The sequence below is a fragment of the Coptis chinensis genome, chromosome 8 (assembly GCF_015680905.1).
Source record: "Coptis chinensis isolate HL-2020 chromosome 8, ASM1568090v1, whole genome shotgun sequence".
Lineage (NCBI taxonomy): Eukaryota > Viridiplantae > Streptophyta > Magnoliopsida > Ranunculales > Ranunculaceae > Coptis > Coptis chinensis.
Window position 1 is genome coordinate 1,766,739 of NC_141463.1, and position 14,885 is coordinate 1,781,623.

General features: G+C 35.1%; 1 protein-coding gene across 1 annotated transcript; it reads left to right on the forward strand.

Moving 5' to 3' along the window:
• Positions 1 to 7,845: 7,845 nt before the first annotated feature.
• On the forward strand, positions 7,846 to 8,706 carry LOC147479257 (uncharacterized). Its single transcript, XM_086576476.1, has one exon. The coding sequence runs from the start codon at positions 7,846 to 7,848 to the stop codon at positions 8,704 to 8,706; it is 861 nt and encodes a 286-aa protein (XP_086432602.1).
• The last annotated feature ends 6,179 nt before the right edge of the window (positions 8,707 to 14,885 follow it).

The window sequence follows — 14,885 nt, forward strand, 5'->3', positions numbered from 1 at the left end:
AGAATCATATCAGCAAATGTTATGCATATTATATATGTTATTAGTTATATGCATGTGTCTAATACTTTATGTTGTAGATGATATGGTGTGAACACACAGAAGATCATATCATCAGTACCTTATAAAGTATAAGTAATCGTTCACAACCTAAATGGATTTGGACAAACCATTGGTACGGTTGTAGTATAATCTGGTATTAGTCTATCTTGACTATAGGATTACACTAATACACTTTGTGTGTATTGAACAGGACCAAGTGAGGTTGTTTCTCCTTATACTGACTATATAAGAGAACAAACACCTCTGTTATTATGGATGCTTGTCCTCATAATCCGGATATAATAACGGGCACTTATGTGCATTGTATATTACTTTAAATCATCAATGAGTGAGATTCATTTGTGAATCAACAAACTCGATGGATTGGGTAATGACATTGTATGTAAGGTGTGCTGTTGATTATAGAAGGAATACGTGGCCCGCAGGAAGTTAGGTTGATGATGTCCCCTTGAGGAGCTCAAAAAGATTGTCATGTAAACCCTGCAGGTGGATTTATTCTGACATGACAATGAGGTTGAGTGGTACTACTCAAGGACATAAGAAGTTGATTAATGTAGTTGTCAATAACTTGACTTAATCAACGGACATTCGATATCTTAAACACGGGGAGATCAACGAGCATATAATATGGAGCCCATAAACGCTGACACGTAATTTGGGATTAGGGCGGTAGTGCAACAATGGCCTTTAGTGGAATACGCCATTTGTTGATGGACTTGGCCGTGTGTTCTGGGCGAACATGGGAAGCCCAAGCCCGTCAGGAGGCCCAACCCTAATTTCTCCTCATGGTCCCTGTTGTAGTCTATAAATAGAATACTCTCTCTCTGGCCGAAATTCACTATTCATTTCACTATTCACAGTGTTAGAAAAAGAGGAAAGGAAAGATAGATCCAAAATTGGATCTAGCTTTGTGAGAAAGAAGGGGATTGGTAGACCGTTGTCCACACAACGTCCAATCTTTTCTAAAGGAATACAACAAAAGATCAAGAGGTGGTTGCTGATTTCATTTCTATTGGATTCTCAGAGATATCACAAAGCCGGATCTAAAGGTATGAACTTTCTATCTAAAACCGTGACACCCCTTATTCCACTGCGCGTGGGTGTTTCGCGGTTTGTAGAATATTCATTATGAAATAACGGTTCCTACAGCCCTAAAGCTTGCTGATACAGTCATGTAAGTGCTGTCCAAGAAGACAATTTCTAAATCATTATTAGCTGCAGTGAATAAGATTGATATTCATCTCGAGTTGAACCAACAGAGATGGTGTATGATTCCTGTCCTTCAGAGATAAGCATCAGCTATAAGAGGGGTTAAAGCTTTAGCCAAAGAGAGGAAGAGTTGTTCAGGTTTACCTTATGGATGACGAAAAAAGATATACCTCTAGAATTGCTCGGTTCAATAGACGATGTATTCTTGCACTGAAAAACAATAATGGTACTAAGTTTTAATTTTTATTATACACATTTGATAAATATTCTAACAAAATAAAATATTGAAGGGTCTAACCTTATCGGAATATATTGAAGGGTCTAACCTTAAGCATCATAGAAGAATTATGATGTCTGCAAGTACAAACAGCAGCCATAGAGAAGAAGTGCTAAAAGATCATAGAAGAAGACATCCACAGCTAATGGAATATCAAAGTCGCACTGGTATGTAACTTTCCAAATAAAAATATACTGTTTTTTATTCTCATTTGATTTTAAGATATTCTGTAGATGTAGGAAACTAATACTTATACTTTCCGTTATGCATTTATTACAGAGGAAGAAAATACAGAAACAAATTATGTTATGGAGGAATTGATACACACACAGGAATTAAATGAGCAATAGATCAATCATTTAACCAATTGTAACGTACGAACTAACTTATTTTATAATGACAAAACAATTATAATCTCCTTTCTACAAGAAATGGCTTAACTTTACCCTTTTTTGGTATAATTCTCAAACAGTCAATGTTGAATCTACAAAGGAACAAACTGCTAAAATAGCTCGCCTTAATTGAAGTCGTTTGTTGGCTTTAAAGAAACTTAGTCGTTTGTTGGCTTTAAAGAAACTTAGTCGTTTGTTGGCATCCAAGGAACACAACTTGCGTTCAAATAAAGGTAAAATTGTATTCTATAGTCGTTTGAAAATTAAAGTTTATGAAATTTGATAATTTTTATTACGTAGACCAAACAGGTACTTTGAATCTTACAGATGATATGCGTCGTATAATGACTTCAATATCTCAAATCACAAACATTAGTGAAAGGAATAAACGTTTGCAAAAGCAAACAAAAATTCATCGTGCTCTAAGCAAATATACTAACATTGATGGTATGTGTTTTTTTTCTTCAGTTCTAATATTTTATTCATAATGTTTGCCAAGTTCACTAATAATTTTTATATTTTAGGCATTCATGACTTTGGACCACCAACTGAAGAGTGTATGTATTGTGGAGCAATTCTTTGGGAAGAAGAAAGAAACAACAAAGGAAAATCATCTATTCCAACGTTCTCTATATGTTGTGGAGAAGGAAAAGTTCAACTTCCACTATTTGAGGATGCCCCTGAGTTTCTTAATAAACTCTTAGACTTGAAAGGAGGAATAAGATCTACTAAATTTAGAAGATATATACGGACATACAACTCCATGTTTCAATTTACTTCTGCAGGAGGGAAGATAGATAAGACTATCAATAATGGAGGAGGTCCTTGCGTTTTCAAAATAAGTGGGCAAAATCATCATAAAATTGGGTCTCTTCTTCCATTCGAAAATAAGCCTCCTCAATTTGCCCAGTTGTATGTATACGATACTCAAAATGAATTGAAGAATAGGATGCAAATATTTAATGAATATAATGAACTTCCTGATCCTGTAATTGTTGATGGATTGATCAAAATGTTTGATCAACACAATAAAGTTGTACAGTCTTTTAGGATGGCTAGAGACAGATTTAAAGAAGATGAAATGATTGATGTCCGCCTAAGACTTATTAATTCTCGGCAGAGTGATGGAAGACAATACAATCTGCCAACTGCAATGAAGTTGCAGCTTTAATTGAAGGAGATGGATTTCATGTTAATGATTTTAGGAACATAATTGTTGAAACTAGAGGAGGTTTGGAGAGAATAAATGAATTGCATCCTAAATTCATGGCTTTGCAATATCCTTTAATGTTTCCCCGTGGTGAAGATGGCTATAGACTTGGGATTCCTTATAGAAAACTTTCTAATAGTGATGAAAATGAAAGAGTTTTTAATATAGATGATCATAAAAGAGATACGGTTACTATGAGATAATATTGGGCTTTTAGACTACAAAGAAGGACACTAGAAAGTCGATTACTCTGGATAGGTGGACGTTTACGTCAAACAGTCATTGTTGATGGTTATACATGTATAGAAGATCAAAGAATGCGTTGGTATTGAACACACCAAGAAGAAATTAGGGCTGATTTATATAGCAATGTGATGGATGCAGTGGTCGCAGGTACATAAGTAATATTATTTAATTTTTAAATTTTATTTCCATTAGCTTATGATTTGTTTTAACATATCAATAACCCGTTTTAAAATAAACACAGTTGATACTTCAGCAGCATCAATTGGCAAACGTTTGATCCTTCCATCAACATTTACAGGAAGCCCTAGATACATGATACAGACCTACCAAGATACTATTGCCATATGTAGATGGGCAGGACCACCTGATCTTTTTATTATTGTGACTTGCAATCCAAATTGGAATGAAATTCTTAGTTATCTACAAAAAGACCCCGGACTATTGCCTAATGATGTTCCTGATGTTGTGTGTCGAGTATTCAAAATGAAGTTGGAGTGCATCATGAAAAGATTGCATTATGGAAATCATTTCGGCAGAGTCATTGCAGGTTATAATCATATACCTTTTTTTTTTATAGAATAGATCATGTCTAGTAAGACTATAAATTGACGTAGAGCAAAAACCTGCAAAATGTGAAACAATAGTTAATAATTTATTCATAAATGTGGAATTCATGTTTGCTATTAACTGTCAGTTGTTAGTTCTCCTACGAAGAAATCAGTTACTGCCATCTCTGTGTGACCTTTTGGTACTGAATTCTATGTAGCTACTCTGCTACTGCAGGATGGACATTCTTTATGTTTTAAGGTGATATGAATTCTGAAGGCAGCCAATAGTTATGAGGGCCATTGACTTGGAGTAGGGACAATCTATCATTTAATTCTTGACTTAGTTATGTCTTATGAGGGCACACACGCTTAACGTGGCTACATGCAGATATAATGGATACATCAGTCAATTGATTAGCTAAAAATAACTCTAGGATTTGTACTATAGAGTAACACTTACAGATTTGTGAGAAGTCTTTTATATTACAAATTAATAGGAAGATATATTTCTTACTTATTGATAAGATCATATACCTTTATAATTATTTAAAGATTGCTACTAAATAAAATTTTCTTTTTTGTGTGAAGTATTGTACGTTATTGAATTTCAAAAACGAGGACTGCCACATGCTCACATTTTATTGTTTTTACATCCGAAAGATAAACCTAAAAGTTCTTCAGATATAGACAAGATGATATCAGCTGAATTGCCAGACAAAGCCAGTGAACCTCTACTGTATGATATTATAGTCCAAACAATGATTCATGGTCCGTGTGTGTAACACCCCAAATCTTAAAATAGATCATTTAAGACCCAAGATGTACTATCCATAAAATAAAGAGACATGGCATTTCACAAATAATATTCTCCAAGTCTAATAATTTATTCCAAAACTCATAATTCACATAATGACGGTTCAACCATAACTTAAATTCCCAAAATGTTGATATTGTTACCCAAATAAATTCCAAATAAAATAATGCTTATTCTTACAACCAACTATGAATGAATCAATAGAAAAACCTACTACTATTCCTACTAAGTCCAACTTTGAATTCCCGCTATCCACAAATCCCACAATCCCACGAGCGTAACATGAAAGCGTACTAATCTGAAAAAAAACAAAAGAAAAAGGGAGAAGAAAAAAGGAGTGAGCTTCCAAGAAGCCCAATGAATCACTACTAAAGAAAATATGGATTGAAAGGATAACAATACATTGAAATCGCCAATTTTCCTTAAAATATATAATATACAGAAACCACACAATTATTATATGAGATCTTTATTCTAAAAAAAATGAACACCATGTCGACTTAACCGCTCGATGACCACGTTACTATTGGGTCGACTTTCACATCTGCTCAACCAAACATTCCTTGACGTGTGCACTAACGTCAATACCACGTGGATCCAGTGTTCCTTTTGGGTCTTTCACCCTAGGGATATCAACACCCTTCTTAAGTTCCGAGTATAAACTCAATTCCGGTCACATATTAAGAAATAATAAAACATTTACCCATGAATTTCCAAAAGAAATTTAAAGCCACATTCACACATTTTGTTAAACAACAGACAACTGTGTAAAAATTCCATGCATCCTTATGAATGTATTAAAATCCGGAAAATTTATCATAGTTATAAAAATACTCTTTTATCAGTTGAAAATTGTATTTCCGATATGACAATGAAATTGTATTATAAAACCAGCAGTACTACAATTTCAAATAATTCTTTGAACCTATATAGAATGATAGAAGTAACATTCTTTCTAAGTAATTGAAAGTAAGAAAGGTGTAGAACTCACCTTGGCAATACTAGCAATAGATATTACAAAACCAAAGAAGATGATTTCAAGAGTGCTTATATGTAGTGCTGACAACATGAGTAAAGAACTAAGCCTTTCTTGTGAAAACTTCCACAAACAGTCCTTGTGTATTCTGCGTCCACACTAGAGATATATTTCTAGTATATATATCTTTTTGAGTCAGCTCCTTATCGACCAAAACCCTTACTCACCATTACTTGATTATCTCCTATATTTTCTCTAACTAACATCCTGTATATACGACCCCATATTCTTTTTCAGTTAAGTTTTGAAGTCTCCCAAGTTATTAAAACTCTTAGTCTTGAGACTAGTTCAACTCTTTAGCAACACTTCACTCACGTGTAACCCACTAAGGTTTTCCTCATATTCTTAAAACTTATAATACCCTGACACCATCAGTTATAACTATATGCTAATAAAACAATAAGAAAAAAGTTAGTTCAGGATATTACAGTGTGGTGAGAAGAAAAAGGATTCTTCATGTATGGACACTAAAAAGAACAAATGTACAAGGAAATTTCCAAAGGATTTTTGTAGTGAAACGACATTTGATGAGAAAGGTTTTGCAGTTTATCGAAGGCGAGACAATAAAAGAACTGCAATGGTGGGTCGTCAAAATCCGGTTGAAATTGACAATCATATCGGTGGGTTGTTCCTTACAACCCTAAACTTACCAAAGAATTTCAGTGTCACATCAATGTTGAACATTGTAACCGTTCACGGATGATTAAATACTTATTCAAGTACATTTCAAAAGGGCAAGATCGAGCTACAGTTATTGTTGAAGAAAATAATGTTTATGACAAAGATAACCAGAAGCGGGTTGTACATCAAGTTGATGAGATTAAGCACTATCTAGACTTCAGATATGTATCTGCATCAGAAGCAAGTTAGAGGATTTATGAATTTGACATCCAGTACAGAGATCCTTCTGTTGAAAGAATTGAATGAGTTTCCATCTTGAAAATCAGCATAATATTGTTTTTCGTGCAAATGGGGATCTAGTTGAAATTGTTGCAAGTGAAAAAAGAAAAAAAACTATGTTCACTAAGTGGATGCGTATTAATGAAAAAGACTCGAGTGGAAGATATCTTACATATGTTGACTTCCCTTTCGAATTTGTGTGGGACAGAAATGCAAAGGTCTCAATACATTACAATTTGCAAACAAAAATTTATATTTGAAATTACATATAAAATTTATATTTATTTATAACATACATGTTTGTTAATTTTTTCAGGAATGGAAAAGAAGAAGCCAAGGATTGAAGATTGGAAGAATATTCTATGCTCAGCCAACACAAGGCAAAAGATACTATATGCGTATGCTTCTAAACATTGTAAAGGGAGCTAGAAATTTTGAAGAAATCAGAATTGTTAATGGTACTCTCTATGATGATTACAAGTCAGCTTGTCGTGCGCTTGGTCTTTTACAAGATGACAATGAATGGTATCTTGCCATTAAAGAAGCAGCTGAATGGTCTTCCAGTCCTTCATTACGCTAGTTATTTGTAACACTCTTAGTGTTTTGTGAGTTATCCAATGCTATTGATATGTGGAACTACCATTGGGAGTTACTATCTGATGATATCTTAAAGGCTAATCCAAATTTATCTGAATCGGAACTGGAAAGGAAAATACTTCTTGAAGTTGAAATTATAATGAACGAAAATGGGTGGAGTCTAAAAGGTTATAAGTTTGATATCCCAGAAGCAGATGAAGCTGAGAACAGAATGATACAAGAGGAACTAAATTATAATTACAATTTACTTTCCTTGCAGTATTTACAGCTTCATGGTGGATTGAATGTCGAATAAAAAGCTATTTTTGATGCTGTCATTAGCGTTGTTGAGAGGAATGTTAGAAGTCTCTTCTTTGTATATGGAAGTGGAGGAACAGGAAAAACTTATCTATGGAATACAATAATTGCAAAGTTACGCTCTGAAAGAAAAATAGTTCTACCTGTAGCATCATCAGGCATAGCATCTCTTTTATTACCAGGTGGTCGAACCGCCCACTCGAGGTTCAAAATTCCAATTCGATCAGATGAATCTATAACTTGCAATGACACACTAAAGATGCACTTGACAAAACTCATTCAGAAAACAAATTTGGTCATATGGGACGAAGCACCAATGAGTAAGAAAAATGACTTTGAGTTTGTTGACAAGACATTTAGAGACATCATGTCTGTGATTGATAAAAGCTTGAAAGATAAACCATTTGGCGAGAAAACAATTGTTTTGGGAGGTGGCTTCAGGCAGACGCTTCCAGTTATAGAAAAAGGCTCAAGAGAAGCTATTGTGTTAGCTTCAATAAACAGATCCTACTTATGGCGTCACTTCAAGGTTTTTCGTCTTTCCATAAACATGCGTTTGAGTAGAATAGATTCTACACCACCAAGTACCCAATCCGATGTAGAATTTAACAATTGGATATTAGCTATTGGTGAAGGAAAACTGCCCAGTCAATTATTATGCAAAGGGGAAGAATCGTCATGGATTGAAATACCTGGAGATCTAATTATTCGTTCCGAAGGAGATGGGATAGAAGAGATTGTAAATACTGTTTATACAAAACTTTCAAGGAACTACAAAGATGTAGAATACTTGAGAAGTCGATGCATTCTGACACCTACGAATGCTTCTGCAGATGAGTTAAACAAATACGTTCTCTCATTAATTCCAGGTGAAATACATGAATACTTGAGTGCAGACACATTAAGTGCAGCATCTGATAAAATCGCAGATCAAGACATTTTGTATCCTACAGAATTCCTTAACACTCTTCAAATATCAGGGATTGCGAATCATCAAATTCAACTAAAAGAGGGAGCTCCTATCATGCTTATTAGAAACATAAACCAGAGTAAGGGACGACTTTGCAATGGTACTCGGATGAAAGTGACAAAAATAACAGATTATGTCCTAAAAGCATAAATCATTACTGGAGTACGAAGTGGAGATGAACACACCATTCCTCGGATTGTGATGAAGTAAGAAAATAAAAATTGGCCTTTTGTCTTATGCCGACGCAGTATCCAATAAAGCTTTGTTATTGTATGACAATAAACAAAAGCCAAGGCCAAACTATAAGCAGCGTTGGAGTATATCTCAAAAATTCTGTATTCTAGCATGGGCAGTTATATATTGCAGTGTCACGTGTGACTTCATGCTCTGGCTTGAAGATTTTATTAAACGACAGAGAAGACAAATTGCATCAGCATACCAAAAATATTGTCTTCCAAGAAGTCTTTAACAATCTTCCTTGACATTCTCTACTCCTCACTGTCATTGTAAGTTTTTTTTTCTTATTTACCTTTCTCTATTATGTTGTTGATTGATTAATGAACCGCTACTTTTTCTTTTGTCTTCATCTACTTTTGTTGTTATTTCCGTAATACTGCTTCTCATTTGTTGCATATTATTTTTTGGAAACTCCTTTCACCAGTTGTAGCAAATATCCACTAGGCTCCCAATTTCTTCCAACTGGCTTACAACTCATACTGCCTCATCTCAGTAACAAGCTCCTTGATCCCCACTTCAAATGTCTAATGATTACTGACGCTAATGTTTATGCCTGTCATCCACAGGAACTGGTTGGTATGTAATTAGTCTTACTTATTCATCTCGAACTATATATATGTTTGTCTTTGTTCTTAGCTCATAGTTATTGGTAGGTAGATAACATCTTTTATTGGTTTCTATTATGCAATTATGCTTCGTCTGTTCTTTCAGGTGTATTGTGATGGTTTCGTTATTGGAAACTTTGTATGAAGTGATGAATCAGACAGCAACAACAACGTGAAGGGAGGGGGGAACCATATATTAGATGTAGCATGAACCAATCAAACTGAGCAAGATTGATGATCTCTAATTATTGGATTCAACATTCTGTGTTCTGCTATATATTGTAAGTTGTAACCATATCTTATACATCATGCCGGAAATCACTAAACATAGTAGGGAACTGTGGAAGTTTTATCGCCTAAACGTTTCATCAGTATATATATCTTTGTGGTGCTAGATAGTTTTCTAATATAATGCATTCATGTTGCAAAAAAGCACAGGTTAAATGAAGAGGACGCCTGGTACTTTTTCAGCCAAAGGGTGCGAAAATACAAAGAGGGGGATAGACCAGATCGTGAGGTTGGTAATGGATATTGGAAAGTCAGTGGATCCAAAAAAGAGTTGATAGATCAAGATAAAAGAAAAGTTGGTCTTACGAGAGCTCTGGTCTATTATGAAGGGAAGAAAGTCAAGGATAATCCTGGGAAAAAAATAGATTGGATCATGCATGAGTTCTGGATTCCAGAATATCAAATACCTAAGAACAAGCAAAGCAATTGCATGAAGGTACCTTCTCAACATTTTCTAACTCTATTTCAACATAATATGATTTGTAGTATAGTTATGAATTCATGTTTATCTGTTTTGAGCACTGCTCGACATTAAGCAAAAGACTTTAGAGCAATTGTATGACTGCCGCGTGAAATCCTTTTTTTTTGCAAGCAAATGTGAATATATTATAAAGATAAATAAAAGGCTACATATTAGAGTTTCTTACTATATAAGGAACAAAATGAACAAAAGGGCATCTTGCTACACTCTAAGAAAATCTAAAGTATAACTGGTCCTGGTTTTCCAAACTTGTGACAAAAGGAGGTCTATCCACGCTCCATACAAAATCATCCTGGTCTAAAGTGGCTCCATGCTTTGCCGCAGCATCCGCACTGCTGAAGTTGGCTTCCCTCCAGGCATGTGATATCCTATAGTAGGTGAGCACAGCAGTAGCCCTCGCCCATATTGATTTCAGAACCCAGGGAATGTGGCCATTAGAGAAGGCAAGTGCAACTGATTGTGAATCTGTTTCTAGCCAAACACGTGTCCAGTTTCTTGCAACTGCACCTTCCACTGCCATAGTTAGTGCTTGACACTCTGCTTCATAGTTGGTAACTATTCCTAGTCCTTGTGCAAGTACTCCAAGCAAGTGGCAATGATGGTCTCTGAACATCTTGCCGCGTGAAATCCATGCTTATGCTCCCTTAGAAAACATAAATATAGGAAACTCTAAAGTCCTTGCATACCGACCATCTCAATTCATGCACAATTCAATAATTTGTTTGTTTTTTGCTGTTAGTTTCATTTCAATACTTATGCCATATGTCACACATGAATGAATGTATATGTGACGCTTTGCTTCTTTCAAGTAGATTCATCTCTATCTATTAATTTTTATACATGCTATGCTATTGTTTCAATTCTCCAGCTAGATGATTGGGTATTATACAAAATACACTACAATAACACTAGAGGCAAAATTAAAAGGCAAGAAGGAAGTGACAATGAAGATGATGTAGTTCAAGGCCAAGCTAAAAGTGAGGCAAAAGGAAAAGGCAAGAAATATATAGGAAGGAATGGAAAAAGAAGAAGGTAAGAAGGAAATGACAATGAAGTCGATGTAGATAAAGGCCAAGCTGAAGTTGAAGGTAGCAGGAATAATCTAGAAAACTTAAAGGTCGACAGTGAATTTGCTACAAGCATAGAGGAAGCAATAGAACTCTTCGATGAATATTATATACCTGTTAGTTCTGTGGAAGATGTTCCTTTACCCCTAGTCTGCAACAACTTCTGGTCTCCAGAAGATTATGCTCACGATGACAATCAACAAGTACAAGCCCCAGTTGGCAATATCTTAAATTCACTGGAAATTGGTAGCGGGAGCGGAGTTGATTATAAAAGCCAAGAAATGTTTGCCAATATCGGTAATTCACAGGAAAATGGTCGTGGAAATGGTTTTAATTGTCACAACACAGAAGTGTATAATAACCGGTTTCTCAATATCCAGACTTCACAGGCAAATAATGTTAAGTGTCATAGGACAGGAGTCAATGATGACCAACAGTTTCGCAATGTCCATACTCGGGCATATGGTGGAGGCAATGTGTTAACCGTCAAAGCCTTGATAGTCTATCAGGCAAATGATGGTGGTAACAGTGTCAATTGTCAAGGGGTGGAAGTGTATGGTAACAAGTTTCACAGTGTCCATACTTCACAGGCATATAGCGACTACAGTGGTGCAAGTAGTCGAAGCATACAAAGCTACAATGATCATGCATGTTGGCAATGCCTTTGATATATATACAAGCATACAAAGGATGTTACAGCCGCCTTCAAAATTGGTAGCCTATTTCTGAATTTGGATTTAAACCGTTGGATGGAGTGTTTCCTATTTCTTCTTCATAGTTAGCATACTATTATTTTTCTCAGATTTGTTATATCTAGGATATAGTTGTAATACAACATTCATTTTAGACTTTTGAACCATACGCTGCAGAGGACTTTTGAACCAGATTTAATTTTCAATTGATGTGGAGAGGTAGGTTTCCCTGATTCCCTTAATCAAACCACCAGTAGTCTATAGTTATAATAGTGTTCTTTTTATTATTCCTGTCTCATTTTCAATTATCTGCTTCATTTAAATTTTTGTATCGAGTCATTTTGAATTTTCCTATGAAACATTTCTTTAACATACTTTTACAACTCTGTTGGTGAACTAATATTATTTCATCTTTATTGAACATTACTCTTTCTTCTAATATATATATTCACTTCCAAGTAAAAATTAGGCCACCTCATTTAAGGGAATCAGGTGTTTGTTTTGACTTTATTTCCTACCTCTCTACAGTAAAACAAGAAGGTGGAAGCATTACGTCAACTATAATAACTACCACAGCTGAAACTCAAGTAGCAACTCCAAAAGAAGAAACCACTACTTACAATGCAGGAGACGGAGAAGGAATTCTGTTGTTGTTAGTGGTGGTGGTGGAAAAAGTAGGAGAAGATATAGAGGAGTAAGACAAAGGCCCTGGGGAAAATGGGCAGCAGAAATAAGAGATCCACACAAAGCATCTAGAGTTTGGTTAGGTACATTTGATACAAATTGGAAGCATTTCACGAGAGCTTATCTTTGTCGCACTCGTGTTCGTGAGAAAATAGAGCAAAACAAAATTTCCCCGAAAACGTTAGGCTTCGACCGCCTTTACCCGTTTGACCAACGACCCATTTCATTACTTCTGATTCTCCAGCACCCCTTTTATTCATTTACCGCCACATTTATTCATTGATATTTAATTACTTTCAATTGATAATATTTCATCGAGTTTGTTTCTCGCATTTCCTTTACATTTTATTCATAACAGAGGAACGTATGACCATTAATTAGAAATTCTATACTTGGGGCTACACCCTCACAGAGCTATTGTTTTGTAGCTCACCAGTGAAAATGGAGGAACGACGTCTGATTGTGCCTAGATATTATCCCAGAAGGGCAAAATCTTCTCTCTAGGACACTGCCTTTTTTGTTAGACAACACTGATTCTTTTTCACTTGCAACATCTTCTAGACTAAATTTCCCACTGTTAGAAGTATAATTCCCAAAAAAAAATGTTATCAAGACGTGTGAGGCACTGCAGAGCAGATTTCGCCCGTCAGGGATAACGCTATGGTGCAACAGGATACACATCGTCTTCCTTCCAAGGTACAACGACAATAAATCTATGAAGGTGAATTACCAAACACAAACTCCAACTCGAATAGCTTTATATGTTATTATATGAGTGAAATTTATATGAATGTGAGGGTATTGATGGAAGTATTGACAGTCGAAAACAATACATAGGAATGACAGTTTTAGCAACCGATTCAAAATATCAGATGAGATGAGATGAGAAAGCGTCATGATTATACCTCTTTAGGTGGGAGGAGTCTTTTCATAGGAGTACTGAACTAGATATACATTTAACCGTAGGAAGGTGAAAAGGACCTGCATGAGGGGACTGACAATCCCACATGGCTTGATGCATAAGCAGGAGCAAGACCTTCACATATATTAGTTGAATTTTAAGCACTTCCAAAGTTTATGGAAAAGTGATTAAGTTATCCATTTTGGTTTTTTTTTATGGTAGTCCCTTTTTAATGTCTACCCTTTTTTTTTAGTTCCCACTTTTGATTTTCATTACAATTATTTTATATATTGTATGACTTTTCAGTCTTTAATCACCACAGGACCAATCTCATTTACAAAATCTTCTCTATTCACGTACTCTACTCTGAAGAAAATTTCATTTTTTTGGGATTTAATAATATGTAATTTATTTTAATCAATTTCTTTAAGTTGGTTCACTTTAAATTCATTCTTAAAGATATATGTCTGCATAAATATTAAGCATCAATATGACTTTCACCGTACAAATGCTATAGAAATATAAAGTTTATCTCAACTCACACACCTTTCTATGAATACATACCTTTGTGTAGGCTATTTCCTTCCTTTTCACATCAGTGTTAAGAAACAACCTTATCTTGCTTCATTGGTGGTTCAGATTCTTATGTTGAGTAATTAGTACCCTTCATAACAGAGATAGTTACAAATATGAAAAAAAATGACACATCAAACAATGGAATTTAGAAACACTTTTCGTCACCAAATGAAAAAGTTATAGATGGAGAGTTCAAGAGTGCAGATTAGGAAGCATTGCAGGATCAGAAAAATAAAAATGAATTCTTCATAGAATTTTGATTTGACTTGCCAAAAACATAACAAGAACAGGATCGACTTTAAGCTTAAAAAGAAGACCAGCCTGTGCTTACACAGACAAAAATCTTGACAAAAGAAGACCATGAAGTAGCAAAAGAAACAGTCAGAATACCCGAAATCCACTAAAGATTTGTTCCAAATCGTGTGCTAACACACAACAAATCTGGGAACCTATCCCCTAGCTTCCGAACACGTTATCCCTCACAGGCTAATGTGAGAGAAGTCGTTTAGTAGTAACAAGAATTGAGAATAACATTATCAGAAACTTAGATATATAAGGAAGCTATCATGGAGGACCACATTGTGTGTGTTTTGGTATTGAGGAGGTCGAACTGTAATATACTTACGCCAGAAAAATTGAAAGATGCTTTGCACAATTATTTTTTCTGTTCTTTTTTTGATCCATAAAAAGTATTGAATTGATATATGTCTAAAAACAGTGCATCAACACCTAAGGAATTAGTCAGGAATTAGTAACTAGGACCAGACCTAGACACAGACACTCTTATACCGCAAAACC

What these genes read in the sequence shown, in the direction of transcription:
- LOC147479257 (XM_086576476.1), top strand. Translation starts at nt 7,846, where the DNA reads ATGCACTTGACAAAACTCATTCAGAAAACAAATTTGGTCATATGGGAC.